General features: G+C 40.1%; 1 protein-coding gene and 1 pseudogene across 1 annotated transcript; one reads left to right on the forward strand and one right to left on the reverse strand.

Moving 5' to 3' along the window:
* Positions 1-1,109: 1,109 nt before the first annotated feature.
* CUNH6orf62 (chromosome unknown C6orf62 homolog) lies at positions 1,110-10,273 on the reverse strand. Its single transcript, XM_016140892.2, has 5 exons — positions 9,003-10,273; positions 7,158-7,334; positions 6,195-6,317; positions 5,472-5,606; positions 1,110-2,775 (listed from the first exon to the last, which is right to left on the reverse strand). Exons 1-5 carry the CDS (start codon positions 9,129-9,131, stop codon positions 2,650-2,652), a joined length of 690 nt encoding a protein of 229 aa, XP_015996378.1. The 5' UTR covers positions 9,132-10,273; the 3' UTR covers positions 1,110-2,649.
* On the forward strand, positions 3,974-4,092 carry LOC118613193 (annotated as a pseudogene).
* Positions 10,274-12,992: the final 2,719 nt, after the last annotated feature.

Consider the following 12,992-nt stretch of genomic DNA (forward strand, 5'->3'; position numbering starts at 1 on the left):
CCCAGATCCTGATTTCTTGTCTCTCCCTAAAAGGAACCTGGGCTTCTTGGTGAAAGAGCTGATTCACCAAGGGGCTGGGGCTGGGGTTGGGATAGGCAAATTCCAAGATGAACATAACTGGTGAATTAAAGGGAATGCTTAAGACAGGCATGCAAATTATGCAGCAGTGAAACAAAAGGGATTGAGTCTATACTGTTGACATAAATAGCAGACAGAAGAGCTTTTCCTTACAATAGAATGCTGATCAATGTGGAGGGAGTAAATGTAGATAGATATATATATATATATATATGGAAAACCACCATTTTGCAACCAGCATAGTAAAGACTGGTTTTGGCAAAAGGCAAAAAGCACCCGGGGTGCTCCCGATAGAGGACATTTACATGTTGTTTCCCAGAGATTGCTTCTTAGTTGCATGTGGAAAAATAGTAACTATGAAGTGCAGAAACAGGACATGACCTTGGAATGCATCAAAATTAACAACAAAGAGGAAACTAACTGTGCTTCTAAATATGAACTTGAGAAGGGGATATGGTCACACTGGGTTGTGGCCAGATTGCATATTCCGGATCTCACCAGGAAGAAACCACTCAAATCCAAGATCAGAAAAATTATCTTTTAAAAATCTGCTTGTGCTCTTCTAAAAAGCAGGTCATTAAAGGCCGAGGAACTGTTCCAGATTAGAGACCAGAGACGTGACAAACTGCAATGATCCTGTACTGCAGGGGGTTAAAACTATCAAGGAAATTATTAGAACAGCAAAAGGAACAGATTGAAGCATACTAATGTTACATATCCTGAGTTTGATAACTTTACTGTGGTTAAGATTACCCTTGTATACTGGGGACCTAATGCCGAAATACTAAGGGATAAAGATGATGTATGCACAATGTGCCACCAAACTCAAATGGTTCATGTCAATACACATAAAAAGACAAATGTGGTACAATGGACTAAATATGGATAAAGGATATACAAAAGCTTTCTGTATTACTCCTTTCAAAATTTAGGTTATTCTAAAAAACGAAACCAATGGCTGTTGAAATGCCCAACTTGTTGAATATTAATAAGTGTGATTCAGTATAATAAAACAGTCAAGAGCCAGATAGTTGGTTATAAATCCTCCTACTCAACGTGAGTTAGACAAGCATCTATTTTCCCAAGGGGTTTTATACATTGAGAGCTTAAAACAGTTCCTAGCCATGATAAACATTCCAAGTGTTTCAAATAGACTCATTTTGATTTGATTAGAAAACATGACGTGAAACCATTTTAGAATTAAGAATTTTTTTCCTATAAAGCAAGGCAAAAGGCCAGGCTTGTTCTGTGATTCCTTTTCTTGTTGAAATTACAAACCCAATTGCTGGTTTTTCCTTCTGAAGGTCATCAGTAACACCTACCCAGTGACTTATGGAAAAAGAGTTACCACTTCAAGTATTGTGTATTCACCTGAATAGTCAGGGAACTTTCACCTATTTTATTTAGGTTTTCATTTTTTCAGATTCCAACCAGAAGCTAAATACAATTGGAAACCAGTAAGCACTAAGTTTTACTCCAAAGGAGTAGGATCATTCAGATTTACTCCAATAAAAGTATGCAAACCTTAAGCAAAGCTTTTCTTTAAAAGAAAAAAAACTATAGTCTTTTCTTATGTTCAATACACAAAATGAGTTCTGCTTTTAGAACTGTGACTCCCAAAGGCTGTTTTTAACAATTTAAGATTCCAACTTTAATACTTTTTTTTTTTGCAAGTTTTCTTTAGGATGGTGTAGATACCAATATTTCTGCACACTTCACTAGATCTTTTTTTTTTTTTAAGTAAAAATCTCTTTAAAACCAGAAAACAAAACAAAAATCAAAAAGGAAAGTCCTCTACCTATCATGGTTTCTGCAGCTATGAATGTATTTCTCAGTTTTATAGCTGCTTTAGCTACTTCAGACTCCAGATCTGCTTTCATGTGTCTAGCTGTATCCACACTCAGCAGAATACTCTTCTATAACAGCAACTTGGGGAAAGAGATCTGGAAATAAACATTTAGAAGTACCAGGAAACAAACATGGCCCAGTAAAATATGAGGCAAGAATGCGTACAATGAGATGCTTTTTGCATTTAAGATTTCTTTCCCATGTTATTTTTTTTTTTTAACCACTTCTGGTCATTAGAATGAATCTGACAGTACTCTGGAACAAGTGATTATAGCAAAGCTATTAAGTTTTTTAAAATGTTATTTATGCCTGTTACATTCATGTCTCACCCTCTAAATACTGATGACAGATGTCAAAGAGGCAAAAACCAGCACAAATGGAAAGACCATCAAAAATGATTATCACCTTGTGCTTTCAGATACATTTAAGCATTTCAGTGTACATAGTCCTTTCATTTCACATTTTTGTAAAATGCTGATGCAGTGCAGCAAAAATGCAAAGCATCTTCTTTCACACAGTCCGTGCAGAAGACATCTAATTTTTTTAAAGTTCTGAGATACAAATGATGTAAAAAAAAATCCAGGATGAACAAGTTTCAAAATGCATAGTGTTCTGTGCATGAGTCCATTTTCTTTAAACTCTGAAAGAATTAAGTGGTAAGAAAACAAGAAAAAAAAAATGCTGCTGCACTCTCTGATCGTCTCCATTCTGCTGGTCAGTACCCTATTCTGGCATATAAGGATGGAGGTGATCCTCTATTGTGCCAACTGCCCAGTGGGTAAGCTGTTCCTGTGGCAGGTAGAGGCAGATGCTGCATAACTTGAAGATTGTAGCTTTGTTTTTTGGAGTCTGGAAGGAGAAAAGTTTTAATATTCTTAATAAATAAGACTTAAGTAATCAGTTCTCACATCAAGTCAATGTCCTACAATTTATTAAGCACTTAATGGACACAAGGCACACAGAATTAAGGGCATAAATGATGGTCCCTACTCATAGGGACCTTAGAAAGACAGAACTTTGCCATACAAAATACAGGAAAACAGTAAGCATGACTATAAATAAACCTTTAAAGAACTTATTCAGAATAAAAAGATAGGAACGTCAACCTTAAACTGCTAAAAGAAATTAGGGTTAAAGGCATTTCATGGAGACAGATTTGAGTTGGAGACAGATTTGAGTAGAAGTTTGAAATCATGTTTGTTTATAAAAAGACAATAGATATAGGGAGAGTATAAGCTAGGAAGATCAGAAATAAAGATTTAAGAACATCCTTAAGTAAGGGACTAGAAGAAAGCCAAACTATTACCAGATAAATCAAACTCTTAAGTATTTTTAAAAACTACATTTTGACATCTAACTTAAGGCAAACATTTTCACAAATAACCATTGCCAGTAAATGGAAGATTAATCTGAACCCAGACCTGCCTTCAAAGATCATCTTTACATTCTAGCACCTCTAAAAAAGGCATAAGACAACCTTTGCCAATGTCTGAAGCAGTCTACGTATGTAAATACACATATGCATGTGTGTTTTTTCATTTCCATTGATACACCCTTATGAATATCATTTACTCAGCAGAAAGAACGTGCTCACAAGTTACTTGGCCAAGATCTCATAGCCAATAAGTGGCTGCACCTGTACGAGAATCCAGACTCCAGGCATGTGCCTCTATATTACCTGCCAATCCAAAATTATCTTTTGGTCTAGCCCTTATATTATGTATCTTGCGTTATAATAAACGGCTAAAGAACTCTGTACTAGGTGATTTTGCTCAAGGTACTTAGTTTCTTTTCTTGATTTTCTTAAGTCTATACAAGGTCTACACCTCACGGCATTGTTGTGAAGATTAAATGAGCTCACACATGTAAAGCTTAGTAGAGTCTGGTACATGAAATATTATGTGTTGGCCGCTATCGTATCAATTCCCTTGCGAACTAGTGAAGGTTGATTCTTCTACATAATGCAAATATGGCCAACATATCTTCAGCTTATGAAGATGAAGAAGAGAACCTGAGTGGAAGGAGGAGACTAAGAATACCAAAGACCATCTACAGCCATGCCACCCTGAACGTGCCCGTTCTCGTCTGATCTCGGAAGCTAAGCAGGGTCTGGCCTGGTTAGTACTTAGATGGGAGACCACCTTGGAATACCAGGTGCTGTAGGCATTTAAAAAAAAACAAAAAGAACACCAAAGACAAAATTCATCTGTACTTTGAATAACCAACCATCCCTGTCTGCCTAGGACTGAGGGGTTTCTGAATCCCAGAACTAAAAAATCAGGACATTTCAGACAAACTGGGACTGCTGGTCACCTACTTACAACCCACATTTAGCTTATTATCTTAAAAATTTCTTTACATTAAAAGGATTAAAGTTGTTTTGCTGCCTAAAGCACAGAAAACATCTGACCTTAATAACAAAACATCTGACCTTATTAGCAAAGTAACTCCTTCAAGTCACTAGTCATTATTAAATCTTCTATGACTAAAAACCTCTGTTGTGGACTACACAGTCAATATTCTGCCAGACAGTATTTTCTCAGTAACTCAGATAAAAGTACGCTACAAGCAATTAAATAGAAAAAGTCAACTTAAACATTTCTACCAGGTGACCTAACGTAAAGACCCCAGATTCTAAAAACAAAACAAAGCAAAACATGTTCTATAATGCAATTAACATTAAAAAAAAAAAAAAAAAAAAGTCTTGACTTAAATCACCTCAGTGAGGTCTTTTCTGGTTACACCATCTAAGAATTCACACCCAACATTTACATATTGCCCCTTCTTTTCTCTGAGTGCTTATCACTCTCTCACTATAAATTTTACATACTTACTGCTGAGTCTCCCACAATAAGGGCAGGAATTTTTGTCTGTCTTGTTCACTGCTGTACAGTAGGCTATGCAATCATTTGTTGAATGAATTTAAATACTATTTTAAAAGTTAATAGTAAAATATCCTAAATTCTAAGTAATGATATTCAGTCAGGTCTAGATTGAAGAGAAGTGTTTTACAGAATTAAAGTTAATTTGGAAAACCTGGATTGCTGCTTAAATTGGAAGTAGTTATTTAAAACACATATAGATCTCTTAAATATAGATGTCTCATCCCTTTAGATTTTTATTTACTTTTAAATAGGTCAGTGCTTCTCAAAGTATGTTATTACAAGTTGCCCAAGGATTTTGTTCAAAATGCAGATTCTGATTAAGCAAGACTGGAACAGGACCTGATGTTCTACATATTAAGTTCTCCTCAGGTGATACTGACTTGGTGACTGCAGTGTACGTGGAAAAGCTGTAGGGCAGCTTTTCTCAAGCTCTACTGTACACTGGACTCATGACTTTTAAAAGTTCCCCAGTCAGTTCTAATATGCAGCAAAAGTTGGGAACTACTGTTCTACAGTGAGGCCCAGGATTTTTTTTTTTTTAATAATTTCAAAAACCATGCAATTTTGAAGGGGCAAAACAGAATCAGGTACCTTGTATAGAAGTTTGCTAACCAAATGAGCCCTCACATGGACCCCTCTCCCCTCCCAAAAAATGCTTACCTGCAAGTGCTGCCTGTCAATGAAGAGAAACACTGACTGGTTAGGATTGTTGACAACAATTCCAGTCTTATCCTTGCGGCTCAGTACATGCAAAAACTGTTTTTCATAGTCACCGTGATGAAACTCAAATTTAGCCTAATTAAGAAACACATACATTTATATGTAACTACAAATGTGTTACACTACATGAAACATCTACTGCACACATATGCATACAGTTATGCTGTCCAATATAGCAGCCAATAGTGGCTACTTAAATTTAATTAAAATGCAATTTAAAATTCAGTAACACTAGCCACATTTCAAATGCTCAATAATCACATGTAGCTAGTGGCCATCATTCTGAATAGTCTCTTTAAGACAGAACATTTTCTTCATCATAGAAAGTTCTATTCCCAGGATAGTTAAGTATACTATTTCAGGTGTGTTGTGATGCAGGGGAAGTGATCTTCCGAAGTTCACCCATGCGCCCCACCTCCATAAGACAAATGTCTACCTTAAAAGATTTCCTTTGGCCATAATTTCAAAGAAACACTGGGTAGCTGAGTACCAACTCATTCTCAAGAGATTCTATAATCCAAATGGTTTCTCATCCTGTATTACAATATTAAAATGATGGAACTCATAAAACTCATCAGAAAACATTCCAAGAATTTAAATTAGACCCTACTCCAGGAGTTTTCACTTAGTTGTGCTCACCACACTTATTTTAGAACAAAATACCTGAACAGGCCTAAAAGGCTCATCTGATTCCTTCCACCTAGAAAACAGGAGACAGACAATTTTTTCAATATCATTCCGAGGCCACAGAATGAAATCCATCTCCTGAGTACAGCCAATGACGTCCTATAAAATGACAAAAAAGAAAAAGTTACTTTCAAAGAAACAAATCTGTTAACAAGGTTTAACTATAGAAACATTTCACAACTGCAAAAGGTCCACTATATATTGTTTATTGTGATATATAATAGCAACAGGACTATATATAATCTGAAGAGCTCATGACCTAATAATTCATGCCAATTTTTATCTCGTAGAGGAGCCCAGTCACTCAAGGTCCCTCATATGAAGACCTAAATTCATCAGTGCATGGGAAAAACTCAAACTAAAGCTGATTTTTTATAAGTCCCTGTACCTTTATTTCCACTTTTCAAAATCAGAACTATTTAACCAAAGGTATCTTAGAACTTCTGACAGGAATCATTACCTTCTTATTACAACTAAAATGCAATTTTTGTTATATGCTGATGTTCCTGTTATTATGGTCTAGCATATTAAAGGCCAATAAACCTCTGCCAAACCAGTACATAGTTATCTCCAACCTTCCCCCACCCACCACTAATGCTGGGGATTGCTTGTTCAAGTATGCCAGATTAACTTCCAATGAGCTACAGTTTAGAAGGTTAGTAGCAATAGCATCTTTTACTTTATTTGGGGCATGATGTTAGCTGTCCTCCCCAAAAAAGGAAAACCCAATGAACAGTAGTATAAAATTATTTTCACATAAATAATGTGCATCATTATCAACATAATACCAGAAAAGTTACTTATATATTTTATTTGAAGTGAATTTTTAAAGAGATTCATGACCACGGTAACTACCCATTCTTGGGCGAGGTGGGGTAGAGGGGGAAAGCAAACTTAATTCACAATGTACCAAAATCAAGACTTCAAAATAGAACTTACCCTTCTCATTGACTGGTATCGAGGAGCATGGAGTTGTACCACATCCTTCTGTAAAAGTTCGACAGAACTTTCCAAGGAATAGCTGGAATCTCGCACACCTTTCAAGATATTTTCTTCATAATTATTTGTCATGACTGGTATAACCTCAGACACTTCAAAAAGTGCCGATTTTTTCTTCTAAAAGAAAAAAAAAATGGCATATTAATCCACTGGTAGCACGCTGTCTTTTAACACCCAGTTCATATTACAATGTCGTACCTTTATTCTAACTCAGCAAAATTCGTAACTGAAGTATTTTTTGTACTGAAAACACAGATTTTCAAATAGGCAAATCCTTTCCCCACCATACTCCCCAACCCCAACCATGTAAAAACAGGCTATTATCAGAATGTTTAACTGGATAGTTTTATAGCACTATGGTAGTATCTATAACAAGTATTTATTTTAAACAAGACTTCTTAAATGCTGTGCAAAACAAACAAGAGGCCCTAAGACTTAAAAAAAAAAAAAATCAGATGATTTATTCTTGATGTATAACTGGTTCTATACATCGCTAAATTAAAATCTCACCTGCTTAAAAACAAAGCTATTCAAACAAATGAACTGTTTTACTCCTTGAAGGTAAATTTCCATTACTCCCTCTGGATATTATATAACAAGTGTCAATATTTGCAAGGAAAAAAAAATGTCTACCGGAGTTTCAAATTTAGTTCGGACCAAGTGCTCACCATCAATTCTGGTTATAAAATTCATGACCTACTAAGGACATGTGCCTAGATACTGTCCATTCATAGAAAACAGGTTTTACAGTTTGAGGCACCTTGTAAATACAAAGATCTAGTCTTGCCACATATTTTAGGTTTATTTCTAATAAACAATATCTTCAACTAATTTCTGATCTTATCAATTCTGCAGTCAAATTATTAACAAAAAATAAGAGAACAGGAAGCTAATCCTTGGGACTATCCAATCTTGGGACAATCACGTCAAAACAAACCACTTCTGAAACTACAAAGCTATTACTCTAGCAGTTAAGAGCATTGACATTAATAAATTTTCAGTTAAAATATAAAAACCTGGGAAACTTCCAAATATATATTTGATTTGAAATTAAGTCAAAATTTAAGCATAAAAACCCAAGCAGTATTTCCTTATATTCATAACCTAATCATATATCAAATGGAACTTATTTAAGAAACTACTCATTTAAAAAAAAAAATACTGCTTTTATCATGTTCTCCTTGACAACTCACAACTTATTATTTGCTATTTAACTGTAGAATTCTGATTAAGATTAAAAAAAAATTCAACTTCCTCTCATTTTGAATTTTAATAAATTTTACTTCTAAACACAAATTAGCCATCTGAGTTATTTAATTGCTCCTAAAAATTGAGGTGTATTCTATTTCATTAAATGTATTATGAAAAAAGGGACCTACATCCTGAACTTAAACAGACTGCTTTTAACACAAACATTTCGATTCCAATCTACCAATTTCAATCATCCTATTTATACATTAGACAGCCTTTAAATTCAGTTATAAAGTTCTCTATGCAAATCTACATAAATGAAATTTACAGTAAAACACAAATGAAAGTTTTAGTGTTGCCCATACCACATTAAAACTGGACCCTACTAAGCTTTAGAATTAAATAATTCCAAACCAGTGAATACTCAAGCCTCCCATTCAGTTACACTGATACTGGATTCAGAGAATTCCCCCATAAGGTTGAAATCAAAGCATACAATTTAGACTTCCCAACCACTCTTTAACCTAATATTCAGTTATTTTAACAACTTACAAAAACCACTTGTGCTAATTCACATTAAGAACTTTAAATTACCTTCTCCTTGAATACAAAGGCAATATACATCTTGAAGTCAAACTGGTCAGCTAGAGATTCTTTTTTCTTTCTAAGCTGAGCACGTAGTCTGTTCAGAGCTTGTTTCTTCCGGGAGTTTGGGTCCCCCATTTTGAAATACAGATGGTACTAAAGCCTTTGGAAATTGTCACTAAACTATGGGTACTTTTTCTTAAGACTCAAGTACAACAGAAACAAGTCATTTTTTCCCCTGCTAATATGATTGAATAGCTAAAATCACAACTGTAACCCAAAAATTGCACCTCTGGCAATATTAGCAGACTGTCATGGCAGGGTCAAGAAACAAAAGCCACTGTCCAGTCATGTTTGGACAATAAAGTTTGGGATGGAATGGGAAAAAGGAGAGGAAGAAAAGATGAGAAAATACTTGAACTAACTTTTTGTAAAACACATTTGGCTAGCTGCCAAAATAAAGGCTTTGGGGAAGAAATGAAAAACCTATTACCAGGATTTATGTGTGCAATAAAACACAGATGACTAAAACACAGATGACACCAGTCCAATCCTTAAAATCCATCCGCTCCCACCCCCCCTTTTTAGAAAAGGAATTATGAAAAGGAACAGGGAGGGGGAAGTGTGATCCTTAAGAAAAAGAGAAAAAAAAGAAAAACAAAAAGCCTCCCCAAAACACCAAAACAGGGAAGGTGAATGAAACTGAAATACCCAATTGGATTTTACCCAGCCAGATCCATGGCTGTAGTACCTAATTCTTAGTTATTTCAGGTTTCACTATTGCTATGTATCGTCAGGGCTTGTTATTGATTACACTTGGTCGTGAACAAACAGAAAAGTGCAAAATCAGTAGAGAAGGAAGGGGAGAGGTTCGGGGTTTCCCTGCCATCGACTACAGTGTATACCGGGTGCGGGCAGCTGTTGCCCAAAGGAGCCATGAGAAAAAACAGCGGAGTCTCTACCAACTTCCCCATCACCCACATTTTCAACCTCAGGTGGCTGCTAATGCTGCTGCCAAAGAGAATCATGATGGCAGAGGGAAAAGGGAGCATATAATACGATATAATAATTATTCTGGCTCTGTGGTCAGACCTGATTAATGCCCGGGATTCCAACACCCCTAGCCCTGCAAGAAGTTTTACATTCCCCCAGGAGAGCCTTTCCTAAGAATCTGCCCCCGTTCAAGACCGTAGGGAGTGCGACTTATCTTCTGGGCATTCCTGAAGCAAAGGTAGTGGGTTCCTCTCCCAAATCCAGGCAGTGCCCAGGGACCACCTGCCTTTGGACCCCACCCACCCCAGATCCACCCCCACCCCTTGCCTTCAGCGGCAGCGACTCACTCGCACCACGGGAGACACAGGATCCCTCAGGTTTTCACTCATTTCATCGTGGAAACAATTCCCGCCCAGGTAGAGTAGGCGGGAGAGGGTAAATGGTAAGGCTCAGTCGGGGGGGGGGGGAGGGGGGTGAAAAAAACACACAGTAGGGTTAATATTACTTTTTAAAATGTCCACCCCAACCCACCCCCCAAAAATAATAGAAATGGAGTTCCCAGATTCCGATTAGCTCTCCCACGTAGAACAGACCATGTTTCCCGAATTTGGATGGTTTAGGGTGGGGTCGTTAGCGAACTGCCCGAGGAGCGGGTGGATGGCGGGGAGTCACCTCCCTGTCCCTGGAGGTCAGGATCGCAGACCAACTCGGGCAGGGCGGGCCCTCTAGCCGCAGCCCGCGGGCGGAGCGGTGGCGGCGGCGGAAGAGGCGGCGGCGGGGGCGCTACTCGCGGTTCGGGCAGGAGCCATGTCAAGAGAACACCACCAGCCAACTGAGCGCCCCCATCCCCACTGCGGTGCGCACTGGGACCGGGCCGCCCGCGCTGCTGCCGCCACGCAGTCCCCGCCTGGGACCCATAGTCTGGCTCGGAGCCCCGGGGCGGAGGGAGGACGGCGGCGGCGAAGAGAAAAAGAAAGAAGGAAAACGAGAAGGGGGAGGTTGGTCCCGGCGCCGGGGGAGGGAAAGGAAGCCCTGCGCTAAGAGGTCTGTCAGCCAAGTCAGCCCAGAAATAAAGTTATTTCAGTTCAAGCATCTGCTCTCGAGTCCTCCTTTCCCACGTCGCTCCGGCTCTCCGGAAAGCGGGCTGCGGAGACCCGGACGGGGAAAGCCGACCGGATGGCGAGCGTCCGTGGCGGCACAGCCTCGTTCCCCGCCTCCGGTGGCTGCGGAAGCGGCGGCGGCTTCACCGTCTCGCGGAACGGATAGAGTCCCGTTTGAGACGAGAAACCAGAACAAACAACTTAAAATGGCAGCGACGCTGCTGCGTCACCCGCCCCTCGGCGACACCGCCCCGAGCTCTCTGCGCTTGCGCACCCCTGCAGACCCCACCATCTGCGCAAAAGTGGAGGGAAGAAGAGACCGGAAACGGGCAGAGCGTCACGGTTATCCAACAGGGAGGAGAGACGAGTGGGAGGAGAGGTTACGAACAAGACTTCAAAGGAGGGGACCTTTAAAGTTAAACTTCTTATATGATATTCCCGCCTCAAAGGGAAGTTTGAGATGAGAGAAACCCCCCCCATTGTTCAGCATGGAATGCACATGGGGCGTGCACGGGACAGTCCGCACCCCTCCGCCCTCTCCGTCAGGAAGTCTCAGTCTCCGGAGTTGGCTCCTCCCCCTGCTCGTCATAGAGCCACTCCCTAAGCCCTCCTCGAGAAAGCACCCGGATGGAACCGTTTTTCCGGAGCTCTGGTCTCCGAGGCCAGCTGGGCTCCGGGCGGGGCTGGGCGGAGGGAAGCAGAGGGGCGGAGCACATGGGAGGTGGGGGCGGGGTGAAGGAGGAAAGGGAAGTGTGTCCGGAGATTCTCATTTCACTTCCTAAAACGGTTTTTTCCTAACCGGCTAATGGGTAAATCTTCCGGGGGGTCTTTCCTGTGGCGTCCTACAGCGACAACTTGAGAATTCATTTCTAGTACCTGGAATTTAAACTGCTATGCAGGAAGTGTCTCCCGCAGAGCCCACATTTCTCTATCCCTGGCTGGCCACATGCCACGTGGCCACGTGCGCAGGCAAGCAGGGCAGGCGACCCTCAAGCTCTGAACGAGGTCAAAGACATCTTTAGAGCCTTGCTACTGAGACTTAGGATGGAAACAGCCCAACCTGTGCCTTGGATCGCCCACTGCTCTTAGACACAATTTCTGTTAAGATCTCCCAAGACCTCAGAAGGGACTGGCAAGAGGGAACTGTGGGACATTTGCCACTGAGTCACTCGCCCTTGGCACTGTTGCCCGATCAAATTTAAGACCCACGGAGCCAATTGAGATTAATTACGAGCCTTTATTAGCCGGCAGCGACGGACTCTCCCCACTAGAGAATCGGCCCCGGCCTCTAGAAGGAATAGCTTAAAAAGCCCCAAAACCCCCTCTAGCAAGCAAGCAGGTTTGCAGAGGCAGAGGTTGTCCATTAACATATCTTTGCACAGGATAACTACACCCTTAATATTAGCATATCTTTGCACAGAATATCTCCTAGAACTACACCCTGTTTAACATTAAACAACGGAAGCAGAAGTTGGCCATTTGAAAATTTTCCACCCTTAACATGAGGAACTGGGCTGTCTTGGACTCAGTTTGCTGCATTTTCGGGGTGCCCAAAACTAAGACTCGTGCCCCTAGAGTAAGGGCACACCAGCGGAGCCAAAGAGGGGGTTTATGAACAAGGTTTAACCATTGATCGATGTAGGGAAACTGATTGGAATGTCCCAGGTCTCCCGTGACAATCTTCCAAACATTCCTTACTAAACCCCTATCAAAAGAACCCTCCGGAGGCCATTTTACATCAAAAGACAGCCACTCAACTTCACACAATGTTCTTAGTCTGCCTGGAGAGAACTTTATGCCATATTTAGCTTCCTCTACAAACCTTTCTTTGAAATGTAGCAGGAGACACCTCAAGGGTGTCTTCTGTGAACTCCGGCTTCCCCTTATTGCTTGCAGCAGAAACACA

The sequence above is a fragment of the Rousettus aegyptiacus genome, unplaced genomic scaffold (assembly GCF_014176215.1).
Source record: "Rousettus aegyptiacus isolate mRouAeg1 unplaced genomic scaffold, mRouAeg1.p scaffold_m13_p_17, whole genome shotgun sequence".
Classification (NCBI taxonomy): domain Eukaryota; kingdom Metazoa; phylum Chordata; class Mammalia; order Chiroptera; family Pteropodidae; genus Rousettus; species Rousettus aegyptiacus.

Coding starts and splice junctions, on each gene's coding strand:
- CUNH6orf62 (XM_016140892.2), bottom strand. CDS start 9,131: ATGGGGGACCCAAACTCCCGGAAGAAACAAGCTCTGAACAGACTACGT. Junction 7,335..9,002: donor CCTTTGTATTCAAGGAGAAG/GTAATTTAAAGT, acceptor TTTTTCTTTTAG/AAGAAAAAATCGGCACTTTT. Junction 6,318..7,157: donor GATACCAGTCAATGAGAAGG/GTAAGTTCTATT, acceptor GTCATTTTATAG/GACGTCATTGGCTGTACTCA.